Source organism: Solanum pennellii, chromosome 1 (genome assembly GCF_001406875.1).
Source record: "Solanum pennellii chromosome 1, SPENNV200".
In the NCBI taxonomy this organism is placed as follows: domain Eukaryota; kingdom Viridiplantae; phylum Streptophyta; class Magnoliopsida; order Solanales; family Solanaceae; genus Solanum; species Solanum pennellii.
In genome coordinates this window covers 3084774-3104623 of record NC_028637.1, presented here as the reverse complement: position 1 = coordinate 3104623, position 19850 = coordinate 3084774, and the positions used below count along the sequence as shown (strand labels likewise).

The 19850-nt window shown below is 31.8% G+C and overlaps 3 protein-coding genes across 4 annotated transcripts; 1 reads left to right on the top strand and 2 right to left on the bottom strand.

Annotated features, from left to right (window-relative positions):
• The first annotated feature begins 38 nt into the window (after positions 1–38).
• Positions 39–9296, top strand: LOC107007915 (transcription factor TGA2.2-like). Of its 2 annotated transcripts, none has more exons than XM_015206766.2 (9): positions 39–228; positions 1450–1571; positions 2388–2450; positions 2540–2599; positions 5557–5634; positions 5765–5816; positions 6070–6341; positions 7003–7248; positions 8926–9296. In XM_015206766.2, exons 2-9 carry the CDS (start codon positions 1506–1508, stop codon positions 9070–9072), a joined length of 984 nt encoding a protein of 327 aa, XP_015062252.1. In that variant the 5' UTR covers positions 39–228; positions 1450–1505; the 3' UTR covers positions 9073–9296. The 2 variants fall into 2 exon arrangements, with proteins under 2 accessions (XP_015062252.1, XP_027769817.1); XM_027914016.1 differs by having other exon boundaries at positions 1439–1571.
• Positions 9297–11301: 2005 nt separating this feature from the next.
• LOC107015094 (mannan endo-1,4-beta-mannosidase 4-like) lies at positions 11302–14647 on the bottom strand. Its single transcript, XM_015215267.2, has 5 exons — positions 14309–14647; positions 13394–13588; positions 13012–13134; positions 12482–12678; positions 11302–11688 (listed from the first exon to the last, which is right to left on the bottom strand). Exons 1-5 carry the CDS (start codon positions 14645–14647, stop codon positions 11337–11339), a joined length of 1206 nt encoding a protein of 401 aa, XP_015070753.2. The 3' UTR covers positions 11302–11336.
• A 2154-nt stretch (positions 14648–16801) lies between these two features.
• LOC107015084 (mannan endo-1,4-beta-mannosidase 4) lies at positions 16802–19850 on the bottom strand. The gene is made up of 5 exons (XM_015215255.2): positions 19451–19850; positions 19178–19372; positions 18222–18344; positions 17921–18117; positions 16802–17346 (listed from the first exon to the last, which is right to left on the bottom strand). Exons 1-5 carry the CDS (start codon positions 19784–19786, stop codon positions 16995–16997), a joined length of 1203 nt encoding a protein of 400 aa, XP_015070741.1. The 5' UTR covers positions 19787–19850; the 3' UTR covers positions 16802–16994.

Sequence of the window (19850 nt, the reverse complement as noted above, 5' to 3'; positions counted from 1 at the left end):
CGACCCCCACCCCCACCCCCACCCCAACACACAAAAGAAAGAGAATGAAAAAAGACTCAAAAGACTTCAGTTTTGTATTTTTGCTGAAAAAAACTTTTGTTGATTTCACTGATTTACCAAACTTTGAAGAAGAAGAAGAATAAGGGTGCAAGAAAAGAAGAGAAAGATTGAGTCTTTGTCATTTGATTTTGGTTTATCTGTTGAAGTCTCAGTTTTTTTTTTTGAACTGTAAGTTACTTTCCCCTCTTTATCTTCAGTTATCATGTATTTAGATGCTTTTTATGTACTATTTTTAGATGAGGGTGTCTGTGTTTTGGGGCTGAAGGTGCAAAGATTTGATCTTTTTGAGGATTTGATGAATTGGGTTTTATTATCTATGTGATGCAAATGATTCTTGATCATATAGCTCTGAGGCTTAGCTTGATTTTAAGTTTGTCTATTGGGTGATTCTTTAGCCTGGATTGTTGTATTTTCATGTTGTTCTTCCTGCTTGTTGCTGCTGTTGTCTTTTCTTTTATCTGTTTTGAGGGGAGGGTCTATCGAAAATTGTCTATCTACCTTAGTTAAGGTAGGGGTAAGGTGTGGGTATACTGTGTACCCTCCCCAGACCCCATTGTGGGACTAGAATGGTATGTTGTGGTTGTTAAGATGCAAATGATTTGTGATCATATATCTCTGAAGCTCAGCTTGAATTTAGTGCGTCTATGGGTTGATTCTTTAGCCTTGATTATTTTATGGATAATCTAGATTGACGAGACCTATCTAGATTATCCAGAAGTTCAATATTATTGGTAGCGCATTAATTTTAAAATGGAGAAGGCAATGAAAAATTAATGAGAAAATGATGATTACGAAGAACTTCAGCATATGCATGTAGCACTACTAATTTCACATTAGAGACTCAAAACAATAGGAGATCATCTGATTAGAGGCACCACCCAATCAGAGAGTAGAGCACTATATGCTAAACGGTTCTCAAAAATGTTGAATCTATGCTATGTTTTTGTCTCCTTGTTCAGCTTGCAATAATTCTAAGGCAGTTGGCTATCTCACGTGTTTCTTAAATGAGTGTTTCCTTGAGCTTCTTAGAAGAATGATTAAATCTTCTTGTAGGTTATTTGTGATGCATGAGATCTGATGGCCAATGATAGTGGGGCTGAAGCCTAGTACTAAATATGAGATAGATGTGATTTCTCTTTGCTATAGCTAAATGTTTGCCACATTAGCTTCCATTATAGTATACAAAATCTAGTGTGTCATGAAGTGCTATTTTTCAGTACTCATCTTTAATTTGCTTTGTCTGGATTCACGTCTGGTATACTTGCAAAGTTCAGTAGGTGAAGTTTCTTTCACATTTTGATACAGTTGTACAGTATCTTTCTGCAATTGTCAACTTAATTTCATCAAGTCTATCCTTATTAGACATCATGTTAATCAGTTCTTTTACAGAAATAAACGAGTTCCCAATCGGAAGTGGTTGTACGTGAAATTGGTGGTACTACACGATGGCAGACGTCAGTGCTATGACTGATACGTCAACAGATGTTGATACAGATGATAAAAACTTGAGGGTATATCTGTTATTGCTTTCTTATCTTATTTAATGTTTTCAAATTTCAGCTATAGCTTTTCTAGATTTAAATAAGCATTTATCTGAATATTTTGATTGATAATTTCTGGTTATCTTCATTCAAAGTTTGGTTAGAGTTGGCACGCCAATGTTCTTTTTTGTATAAAAGTAAAATAGGCAGTTCTTGTGCTTTTATTCTTGTCGAGTTGAACAAAATTCTAGGCAATAACACATAACTTCTTTTGATTTTTTTCTTAGTTTATATAATTGAGATTCTATCCCTGTAAATTCTGTTACCTCTATCTACTTCTACAAAAATCTGAATGGTTCACCTTATATAAGATAGTTCCAGGCCAGACATTGCCAGTACTGTGCCATATGTTAATTAAAAATGAAGTTATAAGCTTATTTGTCTTCCATTGATTACCAAGGACAGTGCTTAAGAATAGTTTGTGGTGCAGTGGAAGGGAAGCACCTGACCTAATATAAGCTTTCTAACATGACTAAGCTTTAACCCCAAGTAGTTGTTATAACCTATATAAATCCATTATGCTCTATTATATATCGTCTCCCTATGTTCTAAAGTTACTTGGAGGGAATTTTTATTTTTCCTGATCTGCAAAACTAGCGCATGTTATCGATGTGTTTCAGGAAGAAAAGAGGTGTACTTAAATAAGAGCAATTAGATATTGGAAAAAAAAGCATACTTTATTTCAATGATTAAATGGCTCCAGAACTTTCCGGAATCTTGCTGTACTTTTAAGCTAATCTGTACTTCAAATTTTAATGAAATTGTTCTTCATCATTCTTGGTGCAGTATCTAAACTCTCTAACATTGGGCGCCACTTCCGATGCAAGTGACAAAACCAGAGACCAAAAGGTTATTCCGTTGTGCACATTCAGAATTCGATTAGAATAATGATTGGAAAAAAAGGTTTTCTAACCGAGTTGAACTCTTCTTTTGTGCAGACGCTTCGTAGGCTTTCCCAAAATCGTGAAGCTGCACGAAAGAGTCGTCTACGGAAAAAGGTAGATTCTCTTACAGTTGCACTATTGTTTACTTTATATATAATTCCTTTTGTACTTCAGATTTGATTTGCAAATAGGTTAACAATCCAATGGCTTTTTCTTTTTTATTTAATGATAGAAGTACATTTTTTTCATTTTTCTAAAAGCACCGAACTATTTGAGAAAATGATTATTGGTCTTGCCATAGTACAAAATGGTTTACTTTTCAGTATTTTTAGTCACTTTGGATCAATACTGGAGTAAGAGAACCACAAAACTTCGATGGAAGTTACGTTGTGCTTTAGTATGGGAACAACACCAAGGATATCTTCAGGAGATATACACCTCTAAAGGTACAATTTATTGAATAAACAGAACCTCTGATATCTGTTGCTCTGGTTAACCTGATGAGCAACTGCTCTCTGGTGCTGGATACATGGACTGTGTGAGCTTCTTTGTATTTTGTGTAACTATCTGTCCGGTGTATAGGTAGGGGTATCTGAACAGTGCAGTTATACTTAACCCTAGGTATTTTCATTTTGATTTTGATTTCAACTGAAGTGAATCAACAAATTCTTAATCTCAATTACACATAGCATAAATGAATACGATTCACCAAATTTAGGTCCAGAAATAACCTTTTCACCAAAGAATTCAAGAACCTCCTTTTATGGATAGTACTATTATCTCCAAATGTGAAATTTATAAATAATCCAAGAATCTATAGTAAAACTCATGTTTCTAATATCATATGTTTGCAATAGGATCCATTCTTCATTCACCTCAGTGTATTGGATTGAAGTAACACAGTTCCTTTCTTACAATATTGAGTCCTAGTGTCTTCGAATGAGTTGTGAATGCAAAATTCCATGAAAGCAGGCTTTATAATTTATTTCCTGGGACCTTGATGCTATGGCGTCAAAACTAATAATTTTCCCTAATGATCGAGCTTACCTCATCTTAGTTTTATCTTCTCATAGACTGGAGTCATTGTTGAAGACTCCAATCATTCATGCTAGAAATAATTATCAATAAAATGTTCTTGCTAGAGAGATTCCAAACATCATGTAGAAGCGAATCAACTTACTATTACACCCAAAGTCCAGTGCATGTTCTGCCTAAAAAGATCCAGTAAAAAAATACTACCTTTTTCTATGCAGGAAATTTAGCATGTCTGCTGACAATAAGTTTTACAATCGGCATGGTCCTTCTGCAACTCACATTATTATTTTTGGATCATGCTTTCTCCAATTGTTCAGGATTCCCCATCGTAGGGTCTCCTTAATTCTTCCAAGTGGAAATATGGACGTTGTTTCATCCAATGAGACACTATGATGTCCTAATTCATTTATTGTCCTGTTATATTTTCACTCAATCTTGTTGAAGCTCCATCATGTCAGTCCAACCCAATGTGACTGCCTCCCTTGCTTGTCACTACCAATGGTTAGCGTGAGTACAAACATCAATGAGCTTCTGTTCAGGTTTCATTTCCTTATCCCAAATTCGCCCAACTCATTTCGTTTTCAAACCAAACTAGCACTGGTGTTCGGGTTTCCTTTTCTTATGTCAAATATACCTCCACTCATTAGTTTTCAACCGAAAATAAAATGTGACTCTTAACATACCTTCGTCATTCCCTCATGGTCAAACACATTCTTAATCACACTACCACATAATTATACTCGTCTTTCTGATCAATAGTACTAGCCAGTAATTCTTACATGTAAATGATGAGATAGGGCGTCACCACTTTGCTTTCATTATGGTCTGTTCATATTTAACTCTGCATTAATTGGAAAGATTTTAGATTATCTGAGACAACTTCTCCTACAACGATTTTAGGTCTACCTTCAATCATCACACTCAAGGATTGATATTTTCTGGTCTATGTAGAAAATGTGAAACTATCTTTGGCGACCTTTTCTCATTATATCCTGTTTTTCCTCCTTGCACCCTGTGTTGGATGTGGTTGTTACTTTTAACCCCTATTTGTATGGCTGAACATCCATCTTAACATTCTTATTTCTGTACCTCCTTTTTTTGAGTATATTGGGCTTTTGAAGGCACAACCTTTCTTGTTGTTGAAGACATTATTAAGAGAAAAAGTCTCTCTAACAACTTAAGCTTTTAAATGAAATGGTCACATACTTCAATATGGTAAAGGTCCTGAGTTCGAAGCTCACTGCCACCCATTATCAAAAAGAATTTTCACGCAATTGATCATGAAAAATAATCTAGCCCACATGTGAGGGGTGTGTTAAAGACATGATTAAGAAAATAGAAGTGAGTTCTCAGATGGTCACATTCTTTTGAAATTGGTGACGTTGTATTCCTCGGCATTAAGGATATTCTGGAGCCTTCAAAAAGAAGCAAAAGAAGAGAAAAGAAAAGAAAAGAAAAAAGAGTAGGAGGAAGCTACTCCACAGAGATCCTAACAAACCTGTTAGTTCTAATTCATCTATTTCTATCTTTTTACACCAATAATAAAGAGATACAATACAATTCCATCTAACTTTATCTTTTTAAATTTATGCTCTACTCTTGGTAAAAGTTCGCCTGATTTGGATTTGTACATATAGGAATAGGACTAATGCTCCCATTGCCAATTTTTTTTTGTATTTTTTTCAGTTCATTTTATACAAGTATTTATTCTTGTCATATAGCACTGCAGGTCTTGCAACCATTTTACATTTATTGCCTTTCACTTTGTTATGTATCATATGTAGCATCATTTCACATCTTTATTCATCCCTGCTGTTCGCTTGCAAAATTGAGCACATGTATGTGCCTTTTCTGTTTTTTTGCAGCATAATTATGTCTAATTCTTCACTTCTGTTATTCTTCCGGGTTTCTTTAGTTGCATTGTACTACATTTACTATTAGCAGTATTTGTTACAAATTTTACTCTTTAGTCCTTATAGATCTTATATCAATAATTACGCCAGTATTTCATATGTTTTCCTTTTGTGGTGATCTAGGCATATGTTCAACAGTTAGAGAGTAGTAGAATGAAGCTGACACAGCTAGAGCAGGAGCTTCAACGAGCTCGACAGCAGGTTTGTTTAGCAATTGTTTTATGGGTCTAATTTGTTTCTCTTACGCTCTAAAACTGGGACCTGTGTAGTTATTAGCTAGTTTCCCATAAGATGATAAACATTTTTGATAATTTTTTTTTTTAATCCGAAGGGCATATATGTTTCAAGTTCAGGAGATCAATCACAGTCAATGAGTGGAAATGGTATGCTTATCTGCTTTTGCATTTCAACTTTTGAATTCTCAAATAAATTTAGTTGCAAAAGGTTGCACATTAATAAAGTATGACTAACTAGTAAGAAGGAGACAAGCTAGAACGATCTTATGTATGGGTCTCGGTCATTATATCTATATCTATCTCTCTCTATATGTATTGACACTCTAACCAGTTTTACTAGACGCTAGCTTGGGTTTAGCATTCCGGAAAATTATGTAATATTAACATCTGTATTTTTTAGGAGCTTTGGCATTTGATGTAGAATATGCACGATGGCTGGAAGAGCACAATCGGCGTACAAATGAGCTGAGAGGAGCTGTAAGTTCTCATGCTGGTGATGGCGAACTGCGTATAATTGTGGATGGCATCTTGGCGCACTATGATGACTTATTCAAGATCAAGGCTGATGCTGCAAAGGCTGATGTTTTTCATATATTGTCAGGCATGTGGAAAACCCCTGCAGAAAGATGCTTCTTGTGGCTTGGTGGATTCCGTTCGTCGGAACTTCTCAAGGTGGGAAATATCCTTATAAAAAATGTGATACAACGGCTTGGGAAACCCCAATCCCCGTACTTGAATTAGCAAAATAAAACAAATCTGAACTGGTGTGAAGGTTTACGACATGATTGGTAGTTGTCCAAATTCAAAAGAGTTACCGTTTTGAGGAAATCTCTTTTAGAATTTGGTCTAGTAAGTTAGCTTAATCTTCATATGAAAGTCTAACTATTTTGTACCTTCACCATGAATTATAAAGGACAGTTGACTACTTCTGACTTAGTTACAACCACTTTCTTGATGAAAAACTTCCCAATACTTCTCTAGGCAGAAGTTCTCGGTAGGATGCCGTCCAAATTGAATATCCTTGCAGCTTCTGTTTGTTCTTCCGACTTCCGGTGATGGTTTTCTTTTTTTTGTGCATTGAAAAGCTTTTGAATTTCTCTGTTCCCCTAACTGTCTTGCTTTAGATGGAACTCTTCCTTTACTGTTACCCTCTCTCATTCTGCCTACTGAAGAATTTCCATTTGTTACTTTTAGATGACTAAATCTTTGGATGCTCCCTTTATTTTCTCTTTTCAAGGGCTGGAGGTGGTCAGAAGGCAGATTGTTTTACTTCCTTTGGCTCATTACCTTAATACATTCTTCCACTCTTAAATTTCTGTCTTCTTTGTTGCAGCTTCTCATTAATCAGTTGGAGCCTTTAACTGATCAACAATCGTTGGCAATCAACAACTTGCAACAGTCATCCCAACTGGCTGAAGATGCTTTATCTCAGGGAATTGAATCACTGCAACAGTCATTGGCTGAGACCCTGGCAGGGTCTCTTGGACCTTCAGGGTCATCTGGGAATGTTGCCAATTACATGGGTCAAATGGCCATGGCAATGGGGAAGCTAGGAACACTTGAAGGATTCATTCTCCAGGTGCTTAGTGTTTTATCATGTGTATCCACTATTTTCACTTAAAAGATAGACTTGGTTATCTAATGCATTTCTAACAGCCTCAAATTTATCATTTATATGTCAATTACACATCTTTTGTGGCACCCGGGCAGCCCCTCGAGATTGAGAATGAATAAACTAAGAAGTGTGAAAGAAGAAAAGTCATATATTATTCCAAGTTCCTCATGAGATATTCAATTCTAACTCCATCCAGATAGACTCATTTACTGCATCATATGGAAGCCTTTGAAAAGTTTTCATTCCCAACCAAATGATCACTTGTCCATTCCACCCTAAAGGTACCTGCCGACCAACATCCCTAATGGACTTGATTTGTCCACCTAAAGTATCTTATTCCATCTTCATGACCAAAAACATTCAGTTTGCTGTAATCCTGAGAGGAGAATAAGGAGATGGAGAGAACTAGTAGTGTTTTTTCATAACTTAGTAACTGGCTGACTCTCTCTGTTTCATTTTATATGATAGTGTTTGATTATGAACGATGTTTGATTGGGATACTTGCCACTTCCCAGTCTCCCACCAGCAATAGGTACTAGGAAACTCTATCCACCAAGGCTAGGACAAATGGTAGAAGTCACCTAGTGTTATTGTCTTTGTTGGGATTGAACCTGAGATCTCATGGTTCTTGACCCACTAGGCAACACCCTTGGGTGCAAAAATATATTGAACTACTTATTCGTTTATTCTGTCATTTCTTTTTTCCTTTTTTTTCCTTCTAGGTTTTGATATTAATGTTTCTCCTGATGAGAATTAGTAGGAAACAAAGAATGGAGTTGAAGCAACTGTAGTTCTGTATGTCGTATAGGTGCTGGGCTATTTTCTTACCTAGAGAAGGATGCAACGAAATTACTGAAGATATTTGCCCATGTTTTCTTTCTTTGCACATGTTCCGAAGATAGGAAGGATGTATGAGGGGGTTTAGGGTGTCATTCTGATTGTATTTCCTAGTACAAAGTCTCATAACTTCCCGTCTTATTTTTTGTAATTTCACTCTTGATTTTATAGTGGTAGTTAGAGACAACTCTGCACTGAGCTGTACCAATTGGAAAACCGGTACAATTATTGGCATGGTGCTAATAATTATGGTTAAAAAGGTTTAGATTAGAGGTGAGATTTGCAAAACTTTGCTAGTTAGGTTGACAAACATGCTTCCAGAAAGAAAAGAAGATCTTTATATCGTTGAAAGATCTTGCATTGCATTAGAACCATCTCCATATCTTTTATGTTCTGAAATGCAGCAGTTTAGTTGGATTAGAACTTAGATGTTAACTTGTATGCATGAGATGCCATATATACAAATATGTGTTTGCACGTTCGAGTACGTGCCATTAGAAAATTCTGTACTTCTTTTGTGTAATATTGGTTTGGGATGAGTTTAAATGGAGCAACATGTTCAGTGAAGATTCATATAATGACCTCAACTTGCTTGGGTTTGAGACGTAGTTGTGAGTAGGAGGATAGCGAATGTAAAGTCAAAATCATTTAAGCAAGAGGGTGCATAGGTACTGGAAAGTGAGATTGGTAGGTTTCGATGGCTAGTGGAGATATTCGTATCTGCTCTGACTATCTTTGTTTTGAGTACATGTTGAAAGCTATCCCAGGCATACAAAAAACTGACCTATGAAATGTAAATGTCAGGCTGATAATCTACGACAACGGATGCTACAGCAAATGCATCGGATATTGACAACTCGCCAATCAGCTCGTGCTCTTCTTGCTATCGGTGATTATTTCGCTAGACTGCGAGCCCTTAGTTCTCTCTGGCTTGCCCGTCCCCGAGAGTAACAAGTAACCAACTTTCTTCTGACATTAGCATATGTGAACCTCTTCCTGTAATGCTGCTGGTTTCATTTGTTGTAATGGTATCAGTTTATCATATATAGTTAGATGGATGTAATTATGTTAACTAGCTTTATAATTTCTATTCTTTGTCATCTTGTGTTAAACTTAATTGTTCATCTTATAGTATATTTCAGATTAATGGAAATGGACAGTGGTTGACTTGCTCTCTAATCTGTGTTGTTGTATCAGCTGTTGAATTTGGAATTATATTTCTCTATTTCTCTTTATTGACATGTATCGCGAAGCATCAATATGGGTTGTGGTGCACTGGTGGGACTTGGGAGTGTTTCACCCTTAACCAGAAGTCTCGGGTTCGAGCTCTGGTATGAAAAAATTATGTTGGGAGCGTCACCCCTGAATGGGCCCCAAGTGCGCGATCCAAATTTAGTCGGAGTTCCATTGTGGGTTTGGATGGGTTGTGGTCAACTCATTTTATCTTACCTTACATATTTTTTTTTCTTTTTTTGATTATATTTGATACTAAAATTGAAATTCATATATTCTTTTCATTTTTCCGCCATCATCATATTAAAAAGAATAGACTAGCCTATCAAAAATAATTCTAGCTAGTTTTCAATGGACAATTATTAAATTACTTAAATTTATTATTAATAAATATTTTATCAATGAAAAACCATTTACAACAAAGACTATTTCAAGTGTCAATTTATAAAGAGTAACTATTTATAAACATATCTTTCTCTCGACATTAATCTTTTGGCCAAAAAATACTCTCGATATTAATCATTCACTCACATGTTCATTTCTATCTATCATAATTAATAATGGTGCTTTTGACATTTACCATATATTTTGGGTAAAAGTCAATTTTATTTAAAAATTTTAACTTCACTCAGTCTCGAACAATCAACACTTTCCTTTTACATGTCATTTAGTTAATTTATATTTACTCTACTCTTGCTATCAATCTATATCTTATTTCACAATATTTATTTTTTCAAAATATTACAATAAATTTTACATGAAAAAATAAACATTATTTTCAAAATGATGAAAAAACAAAGTACGAATGATTAATTGAATTGTATCAGAATTAATGATATTCTATAACGAAATAAATAAATAAATAAAATTAATTTCATATGTAATAATTCAAACTCTAATATTTTGTTACACACGTGTATAACATTGAGTCATAACTTTATAAAAAAAATATTACGCAAAGCAAAGCTAGACATGTCAATAAATCATATAATGAAATGTGAAAAGGGTAGCTTATTATAAGCTGTTAATTTATTTATGTAATTAAAACTTGAGAATACAAAAAAAAAATAAAAAAATCTAAAATTTAAACTCAAATTCAAATATTCCATTGGACCAAGTCATAATTCAAGTACTTGAATAAAACTTAATCTCAACCTTTTAAGTACTATCAACAGCTCATCAACTGGAGCTGTCAATAAGGTCTAGGTATGTTGTGTCAGTTTGGTCTAACTCGATATTTAATAGGGTTGGACTATGATTTTTGGAGTATATTTAAGAAAATAGTTTTTTAGCCCGGCATAACCGCCTGAGTAAGCCTGTTGATTTGTAGGGCTTGAGAAATATCGGTAGGGCCGACACGTGGGTCAATAAAAATTAATTAAAAAATATAATATAATATTAAAATTTAAAATTAAAGAGAGTCAAAACTCAAAACAATTAAGTTAATATTTCTATTTAATTATGTATACTTATACTTTAAAAAAACTTAATAAATATTATAAAGATAATTCTATAGTAACATTAACATCATGTAATATTGTTTTGTCGATATTTATGATAATATTTTTAAATTATAATTTATAATTTAATTTAATAATTATAAAAAATTTATAATTTTTAAAAAATGAGTTTGCCCAGCAAGCCTGTAGCCCATTTACTTCTAGGTTGGGTCGACTGTTTTCTGGCCCACACTAAAAATGGGCTAACCTGACCTGGCCCGTAAAATATCAAATCCTATATGTATTAGCCCAGATAGGGTGAGCTAATCCATAATGACGGGTCATCGAGTATATCTTCTATGCAACATAAAACAAATAAGTCAAATACAACAAGAGAAAGATCTTCAAAACCTCAAACAATTCCATAAATTTTCCAATATCAATTTTATGTTTGATAAAGAGAATCATAGCTAGATAAATTACAATAATCTTGATGTTTTGAATAATATTAAAAAATATTATTGTAATATTTTTTTTTTGTTACTATGATAATTTAGAGAGCCTAAGAGATTGTAAGAGTATAACTCTATCTGTTGATGGGCTTACTTGTAAAACCACTTCATAACCATCACCATAATTTTCCATTCCTTGATCCAATAATTGCCAAAAAAGCCCACCACCACATGGGCCTCCATTTTTAGCACAATTAAAAATATTTCCATATATTTTTCCAAAATAATTATCTCTCATTTTAATATTATATCCTGTGGTATTTGAAGATTTGCCAAATTCTCCAATTAAGATGGGCTTTTTCAACAATTTGGAGTCATCTATATGGGCTTGGATCCATTGTGAAGCCCATTGATCTTGGGCCTCTGGAGTTGAACCAGGTAACCTGTAGTCCAAAAGGCCCAATTAAGGGTACAAACGTTATTGCATCGTGTACTATGCCTCAACATTTACGACTAAGAGAAACTCTGTTATAGCAATTTGTATACATTCGACGGATAGAGGAATACATAGAGTTGAACGTAGTAAATCAAGAAATTCAAAGATTCCGTAAGCTAAATCATAGGTTCTTCTCTCCATTGGGACAATAGGGTTGTTATGCCTCAACATTTACGACTAAGAGAAACTATTTTATAGCTACATTCAATGTACTATACGAATAGAAGAACACATAAAGTGAACATAGTAAATAACAAATTCAAAGATTTCGTAACCTAAATCATGGGTTTTTCTATCCATTGGGACAATACGGTCGTTATGCTGCGTCAACATTTACGACTAAGAGAGGCACTATTTTAGCCATTTTTGAACAATTAATGTACTATACGGATAGAAAAACATATAAAGTTGAACATATATAGTAAAAATCAAATAAGAAATTCAAAGATTTCGTTGAAAGTAGAAAAATTTTCTGAAAAAGCCCTAATCGTAGGTTCTTTTCTCCATTGAAACAAGAGGGTCGTTATGCTCGTTACTAAATTTATTAAAGAGATGAAATATAAAAATGATATCAGATGTTGAATCGAAATGATCTTTCACGTAGTCTCTACTGACATCAACCGAATATCTCTCGAAAAATATTTTTCTTCGTATCAAATACTAGTGTAAAAAAATCACAAAATGATAATGAGAGGGTGCAATATTGTATATAAATGAAGAGGGGATTAGAAATTGTATACCATTGATCAGGGTAAATATGAATTGTGGTAAAATCAATTTCTCTAATTTGATTGTTGGAGATAAAATCAGTCCCATAATTGATATAATTAGGGTTATATTGTTTCTTGTCATTCCCATAAAATCCTTCAAGTCCAATCTCCAAGAGATGATTTGTATCTATTGATTTCAAATGTCCCGCCATTTCTCTAATCCAGTTCTGCAAAATATACGTCCAACAAGAAAATAATTATTTCATATAAAATATATAGTGAAATCTTAGAAGGTATATTATACTATATATTCACACACATATATATACCGATTCAATAAATACATTACACATTTATGTCAAATCATAATTGATCAATACACATTATATCTTATATATATATTCACAACTATTAATCTCTTGTAGCATAATGCAATTCATATTTTTTTTTCAAATTCGTTAGGTACGATAAAAGTTATTTTTTTTAAATCGTTTAAAAAAAATAAAAATATAACTAAAAGATGTAATTATTTTTTATCGATCGATTAAATATAATATTACCTGTATTGTTTTTCCAGAGAGATCAGATGGGCATCTAGGCTCATTTATTAATTCCCATGAAAGAATTGTTGGATCATCTTTATATGCCACATTGGTTATTTTATTAACTCTTGTAAGCACATCCTATATAAAAAAAAAAAATTAAAAAAAAACAAAATAATAACTTGTAAAATTAAGGTTATAAATACTATAATAATAAATGAGTTCATAGTCAAACATATTATACGTGTGCTGAATTAAATTATTGAGTTCATGTGAATCAATAACTGATCTTTAGAAATCTGTTCTGCTGACAGCTCCACGTAAAGTAAAAGTATTAGGAGTAAAATGTAATAATTGCGCAAAATATATAAGTAAAGAATCTTATTATTAATTTATTTACCTTGATATAATTTTTGTAGAATTTTTTGACCATAGGATTAGTGAAGAAATCATCATCACTTGTTAATTTTTGGCCTTTTTGCACTGCCCATGCTACATATTGTTTTTTTCCTCCAAAAGCTTCAAAATTATCAACTAATGAAAGAATTAAGTGAATTCCATAATTCTTTGCTTCTGATATCACAAAATCCAATCCCTAAATAAAATAAATAAATAAATAAATAAAAGCTTGAAAAGTGCATAGTGAATTATTTTATTGAAAGTCAAAGGAAATAAATGTGATGATAATAAAATTAATAAATTGATTTGAATACTTTAGTTTGACTAAATAAACCAAATGAATAAATCACAATTAAGAGAGAGTTAATATTATCTGATTAAATAGATGGGATTTTATTAAATTTGATTTTTTACAATAAAATGAGATGACAAGAATATTATTATAACCAAACTTGGGAAAACATGATCCAATAGTTATAGTTACACTTTTTTTTTATATATAGCAAATGATAAAAACTCAATTTTAATTATTAATTAAAATTTAATTTTGGTCCAAAACCCTAAAATATTTTATGCAATGACCAAACCATAAATAAAAAGTTGTTAGAATTTCAAAAAGTGTTTTTTTAACATTTGTAACAATAGAAAAAGAGACATAAATGAAATTAATTATATTTTTTTTTAAAAAAAAAGCATTAGAGAGAGCTTGGGAAACAACAAAAATAATTAAATCAAAGTGCCATACACATGTAGAAAATATTGAGAAAAAAATATTTGTTTTACTCGTACTATAAATTATTAAAAAAAGATAGTGAACACTAGAGAAATATCATTTGAATAGCAGTTTTCAAACGAAGGATTCGTTCCTCTATAAAACAAATAGAAAACAATAATTTTTTAACCTCTATTAAAGTACCTGAAACATTTGCTCGTTATAAACGCCAGGTGCAGATTGTAAAGGTCTAGAACCACCATCGGCAAAAGCCCAAGTTCTAGCAACATTCATTTTATATTTAGAAGCTTGTTGAAATATATTTGTAACTTTATTTCTTGTTGATGGATCAGAAGCCATATACATTAACCAATAAGAATTAAATCCATTTAAATAAAATGGTTTTCCTTCTAATGCAAAATGAGTTCCATCTATGTAAACAAAATTAGAGTCTAAAGAAGCTTTAATAGGGTTGCTAAATTCATTTAGAAATATTGTCAAAATAGCAACCAAAATGAAGATTAATGAGTTTTTCATCAACATTATTTATTAATAATGTCAAGAAACAAAAATTTAAAAAGGGAAGTAATTGGTTTATGCTTGGTGTTGTACTAATGTTTTGGTGTTGTGTTTATATAGGTAAAAAAAAAATTAATTTGAAAAGTTACAATTAAGATTTTAATATTATAGTCAAGGTCATAATTAATGAATCATTAATTACTAATAAATTTAATTAATTTTGACTAATTTTAATGGCTTTCTAGACTATTCCCTTCTTTTTTTGATTTATAAAGTCTTACATCACAATTTCCCTTACACTTCGTTTGGATCATTATTACCAATTGTTTCATAATATATTATATTGTATTGTACTCTTTATACTGTATTGTATGGTAGATACAATGTTTGACTAAATTGTATTGCTTGTTGTTGTTTAGTAACATTTTAATTGTTTGATTTGCTTGTATCGTACTGTATTGTAATTTATAAATTTACTTAAATATTTTTTAATTATTCTAGGGTAGACGGTTTTACTAGGATTAAATAATTAAGGTAAAGGGTAAAATGATATTTTGAAATATTATATAAAAATCTAATTGGAAAACGAAATTAAGTAACAATGGGACACCAAATTGATTGTTTCATAAAATAGGGGTTTTCATTGTTACGGAACAACAAAATTTAACAATACAGTACAATACACTTTAAGTAACAACCAAAACAAACATTGTAGGTATAATAACGATACAATATAATAAAATGGATAACAATGATCCAAACATAGTGTTAAATTCAAAATAACTAATCCAATATTTTAACATACAAATTTTTGCTTAAAAATATTTTACTTGCAAAGTAAACTAAGTTTTAAAAAAATGTTTGGGGTTAAAATCTAGCAAATCAAATTTTTTTAAGGTGTAGAATCTTATAGTAGCACACAAATTTAGGATTAAATGTTATGATATAAATAGTAAAGGGAGTGGAAATAAAATATCATGACCCTAATTTGAAGGCTTAGTGGTGGGTAATTAATCATAGATATATTTAGTGAACTAGAATATAATTTAACTTATAATTCACATAATAATAATAATAGTTAGATTTTAGCCTCTAATTAAGCCAATCAATTATCATTTCACCTTGGTATTGGCATTTTAATCATATTATATTATGATCTACCTAAGATGAGCACTATTTTATTTTTCTTTTCAAGATTTTTTTTTCTTTTTTACTATAATACTAATTTTAATTCATTTCCAAATTGTTTTCAACACATAGATCATCATTTTAAACATAGTTTCAACATCACACTCAATATGAAACAAAGCAACCATTAAATCCAAATACATTTCAAAATTTTATGGGTGCTACAATTTTAAAGATCAATTATAAGTTTGATATCCTAAATTGGGTTAAAAAGGACACTATTATAGCTTTTATCTTCATTGATTAATGAATGCAACTAAAATTATCTCATTTTTTTGTACTTAAACTAATCGCTTATGTTTCTCTTTTCGAATCTAATAAACCTTTTAAACTATGTAAATATTGTTGAATAATTATTAATCAATATCAATAACATATCTGGTGAAATTCCACTAATGGAGATTGAAGAGGGTAAATTGTGTTGGGATATATTATTAACTATGTGGTCGAGTCATGGTATTTTATTGGGAGACACAAGCATCGCGTAGATTATGTTCGAAATATCATTGACACACATTAAGTAAACTAAGGTCCTATTACTCCTCTGAACTCATATTTTTTGTAATTCTGTACACCTATTGGCTTGCGTGACACACTATGTGACCCCACACAGTTGATGCGCGTGAGAGATATTTAAATGTCACGTAGATCAAAATAATAAAACAAACTACACATATATTATAATTACATCAACATGAAGAGTATAAGTACATGTAAATGGACTAGAGATATTGTTTATTAAAATCCAGAACCTAACTTATATCTCCATTTGGTCCGTTCGATACATAATAAATGCACTAGCACACGAAATTTGAATATTACCATTCCCATAATCAAGATCGTATGCTACAATCATCAAGATGTTTGTCCAGCTTCATCTTCAATCGCAAACATTTAATTTGTAACTTATAAGAACCAACAATTTTAACCCCCCCCCCTTATGAGTTAAATAACTCCATACACAGAATCATCTACTGTATAATGAATTGACACGCATATAAACACAATCATCTATTCAAACATAATACTTTATTTTATTTTATAAATAACATGTATACAAAGTCTTCATACATAATTATAATCAATACTATAACTCAACCAGATGATTAATAGTATATGCCAACCCAAACAACTTTTCATAGATCTTAAAAATACTACTATAGCCTTCAATCTATTTTTGTTTCTATGATAGCTTAGAGAGCCTAAGAGATTGTAAGAGTATAACTCTAGCAGTTGATGGGCTCTCTTGCAAGACCACTTGATAACCATCATCAAAATTTGACATTCCTTGGCCCAATACTTGCCAAAAAAGCCCACCACCACATGGGCCTCCACTTTTGGCACAATTAAAAATGGTTCCATATATTTTTTCAAAATAATTATCCCTCATTGCAACAGTATACCCTGGGGTGTTTGAAGACTTGCCAAATTCTGCAATTAATAAGGGCTTTTTCAACATTTTGGAGTCATCTATATGGACTTGGATCCATTGTGAAGCCCATTTGTCTTGGGCCTCTTGAGTTAAACCTGGCAACCTGCAGTCCAAAAGGCCCAATTAAGGGTACACAATATGTTATGCGATTTGTTACTTATTTTCTAGTGTTTGGTAGGTAAATATTTATACGTAACGTGTCAAAATACTATGAAAATGAGATGGGACGTGAGGAGTAGGGGTTCAAGGGTGATGAAGTGTGAGATGGTCAAGGGATGGGGGTTGGGGACGTTTGGTAGCAGGGAGGAGACAATGAACTTGGAATGTCATTTATGTATCTTGTTTTCTCTACTTTTATCATTGAAGCCATTTTTCTTATTTTTAAACTGACTAGTTAAATTCATTTATACAAAACCTTAGCCAATTTTTGATTTGTTTGGTTGACAAAACTCAGAAACTTTTAACTTCCAAATGACTATAACAATAACAATATCTCAATAACTCAATCCAAGCACGTTCAGATAAACTATATGAATCATCACTAATCATATACAAATATAAATTAGGGTTATAAATCCTCACTAACCATATACATGCATATACAGATATGAATCCTCACTAACCATATACAAATATAAATTAGGGGTGGGGGGTGAAAATTAAAGAGATTTATTTACCATTGATTAGGGTACATATGAATTGTGGTAAAATCAATTCCTTGAACTTGATTGTTGGAGATAAAATTAGTCCCAAAAATGTAAGAATTAGGATTGTATTGTCTCATGTCATTCCCATAAAATCCTTCAAGTCCAATCTCCAAGAGATGATTTGAATCTATTGATTTCAAATATCCCGCCATTTCTAAAACCCAGTTCTGTAAAATATAAATCCAACAAAAAAATATGTTTACTTCATGTAAAATATAATAATTATTTTCGATCGATTAATTAAATGTGTAACTTTGCCAAAATATAATACCTGAAATGTTTTCCCAGAGAGGTCAGATGGGCATCTAGGCTCATTTATTAATTCCCATGAAAGAATTGTTGGATCATCTTTATATGCCACTTTGGTTATTGTATTCACTCTTGTAAGCACAACCTTTATACAAAAAATTTAAAAATAAAAAATAAGAACTTGAAAAATTAAAAATAAAAAAATAATTCTAATTTTAACCCTTTTTTTACTTGGTATATACTATAAGTGAGAAACTTTCATATATAGCCACTTAAAAATAGCCTAATTATTCTACATAATCATATATTTATAATTATAATTTGTAGCTACATGTTATACGGAGGAGAGAGGTGAGCGTGACTGGGAGTGAGAGAGGGCAAATAGTGGGAGAGAGATGAATTGTATATGTATATCGGTTAAATAATTGTATATTATACATATGTATTTGTATATATGACAAGCAAGATTGGGAGAGAAGGAGAGAGGCGAGCGAGATTGGGAGAGGGAGGAAAGAGGCGTGCGTGCGAGGGCAGAGAGTGGAGAGCGGTCGATTTATATGTATGTCAATTAGATAATTGTCTATTATACATATGTATTTGTCTATTCTGGCAAATATTATATATACAAACGTGACTAATTATACAAAACTCGAAGTCAACCCACGTAATTAATTTATAATGTTCGCCGCGAGTGGTAATTATAACAAACTATAGCTATGACGAGTAATTAAGCAGTACAAATTTACTTAACCACGTAATTTATACACTTATTATAAACTCGTTATATGCATGATACAAACATTTATAACAATTACAAATTATTAGGGTTCGACAGGTAAATTTTTTAATAAATTTTTACGTTGATTTAGATTTACAATATAATTATAACCGATCCTACCGTCAAACATTTACAACTTCTTTTATTGAGTATTTATATATACATTATTGAGTTCACGTAAATTCATAATCGATCTTTACCTTGACATTATTTTTGTAGAATCCTTTGACCATAGGATTAGTGAAGAAATCATCATCACTTGTTAATTTCTGCCCTCTTTGCACTGCCCATTCTACATATTGTTTCTTTCCTCCAAAAGCATCCCAATTATTGACTAATGACAGAATTAAGTGAATTCCATATTTTTTAGCTTCTGATATCACAAAATCCAATCCCTAATAATCAAAACAAAACACAAAAAGGGGTCAAAAAGAGGAAAACTATATATAATATTTTAACGTCTATAATATTACCTGAAACATTTGTTCGTTGTAAACACCAGGTGCAGATTGTAAAGGTCTAGAACCACCATCAGAAAAAGCCCAAGTTCTAGCAACGTTCATTTTATATTTAGAAGCTTGTTGGAATGTATTTGTAACTTTAATTCTTGTTGATGGATCATAAGCTACATACATTAACCAATATGCATTAAAACCATTTATATAAAGTGACTTTCCATTTAATGCAAAATGAGTTCCATCTGTATAAACAAAATTATTATTTGGAAAAGCTCTAGTAGGCTTGCTAAATTCATTTGGAAATATTATTAAAATAGCAACAAAAATTAAGATGAGTGAGTTATTCATCATTATTTTTTTTAATAATGCAAAAAGGAGAAAAAAAATAGGGAGGAAATTGGTTTATGTTTGATGT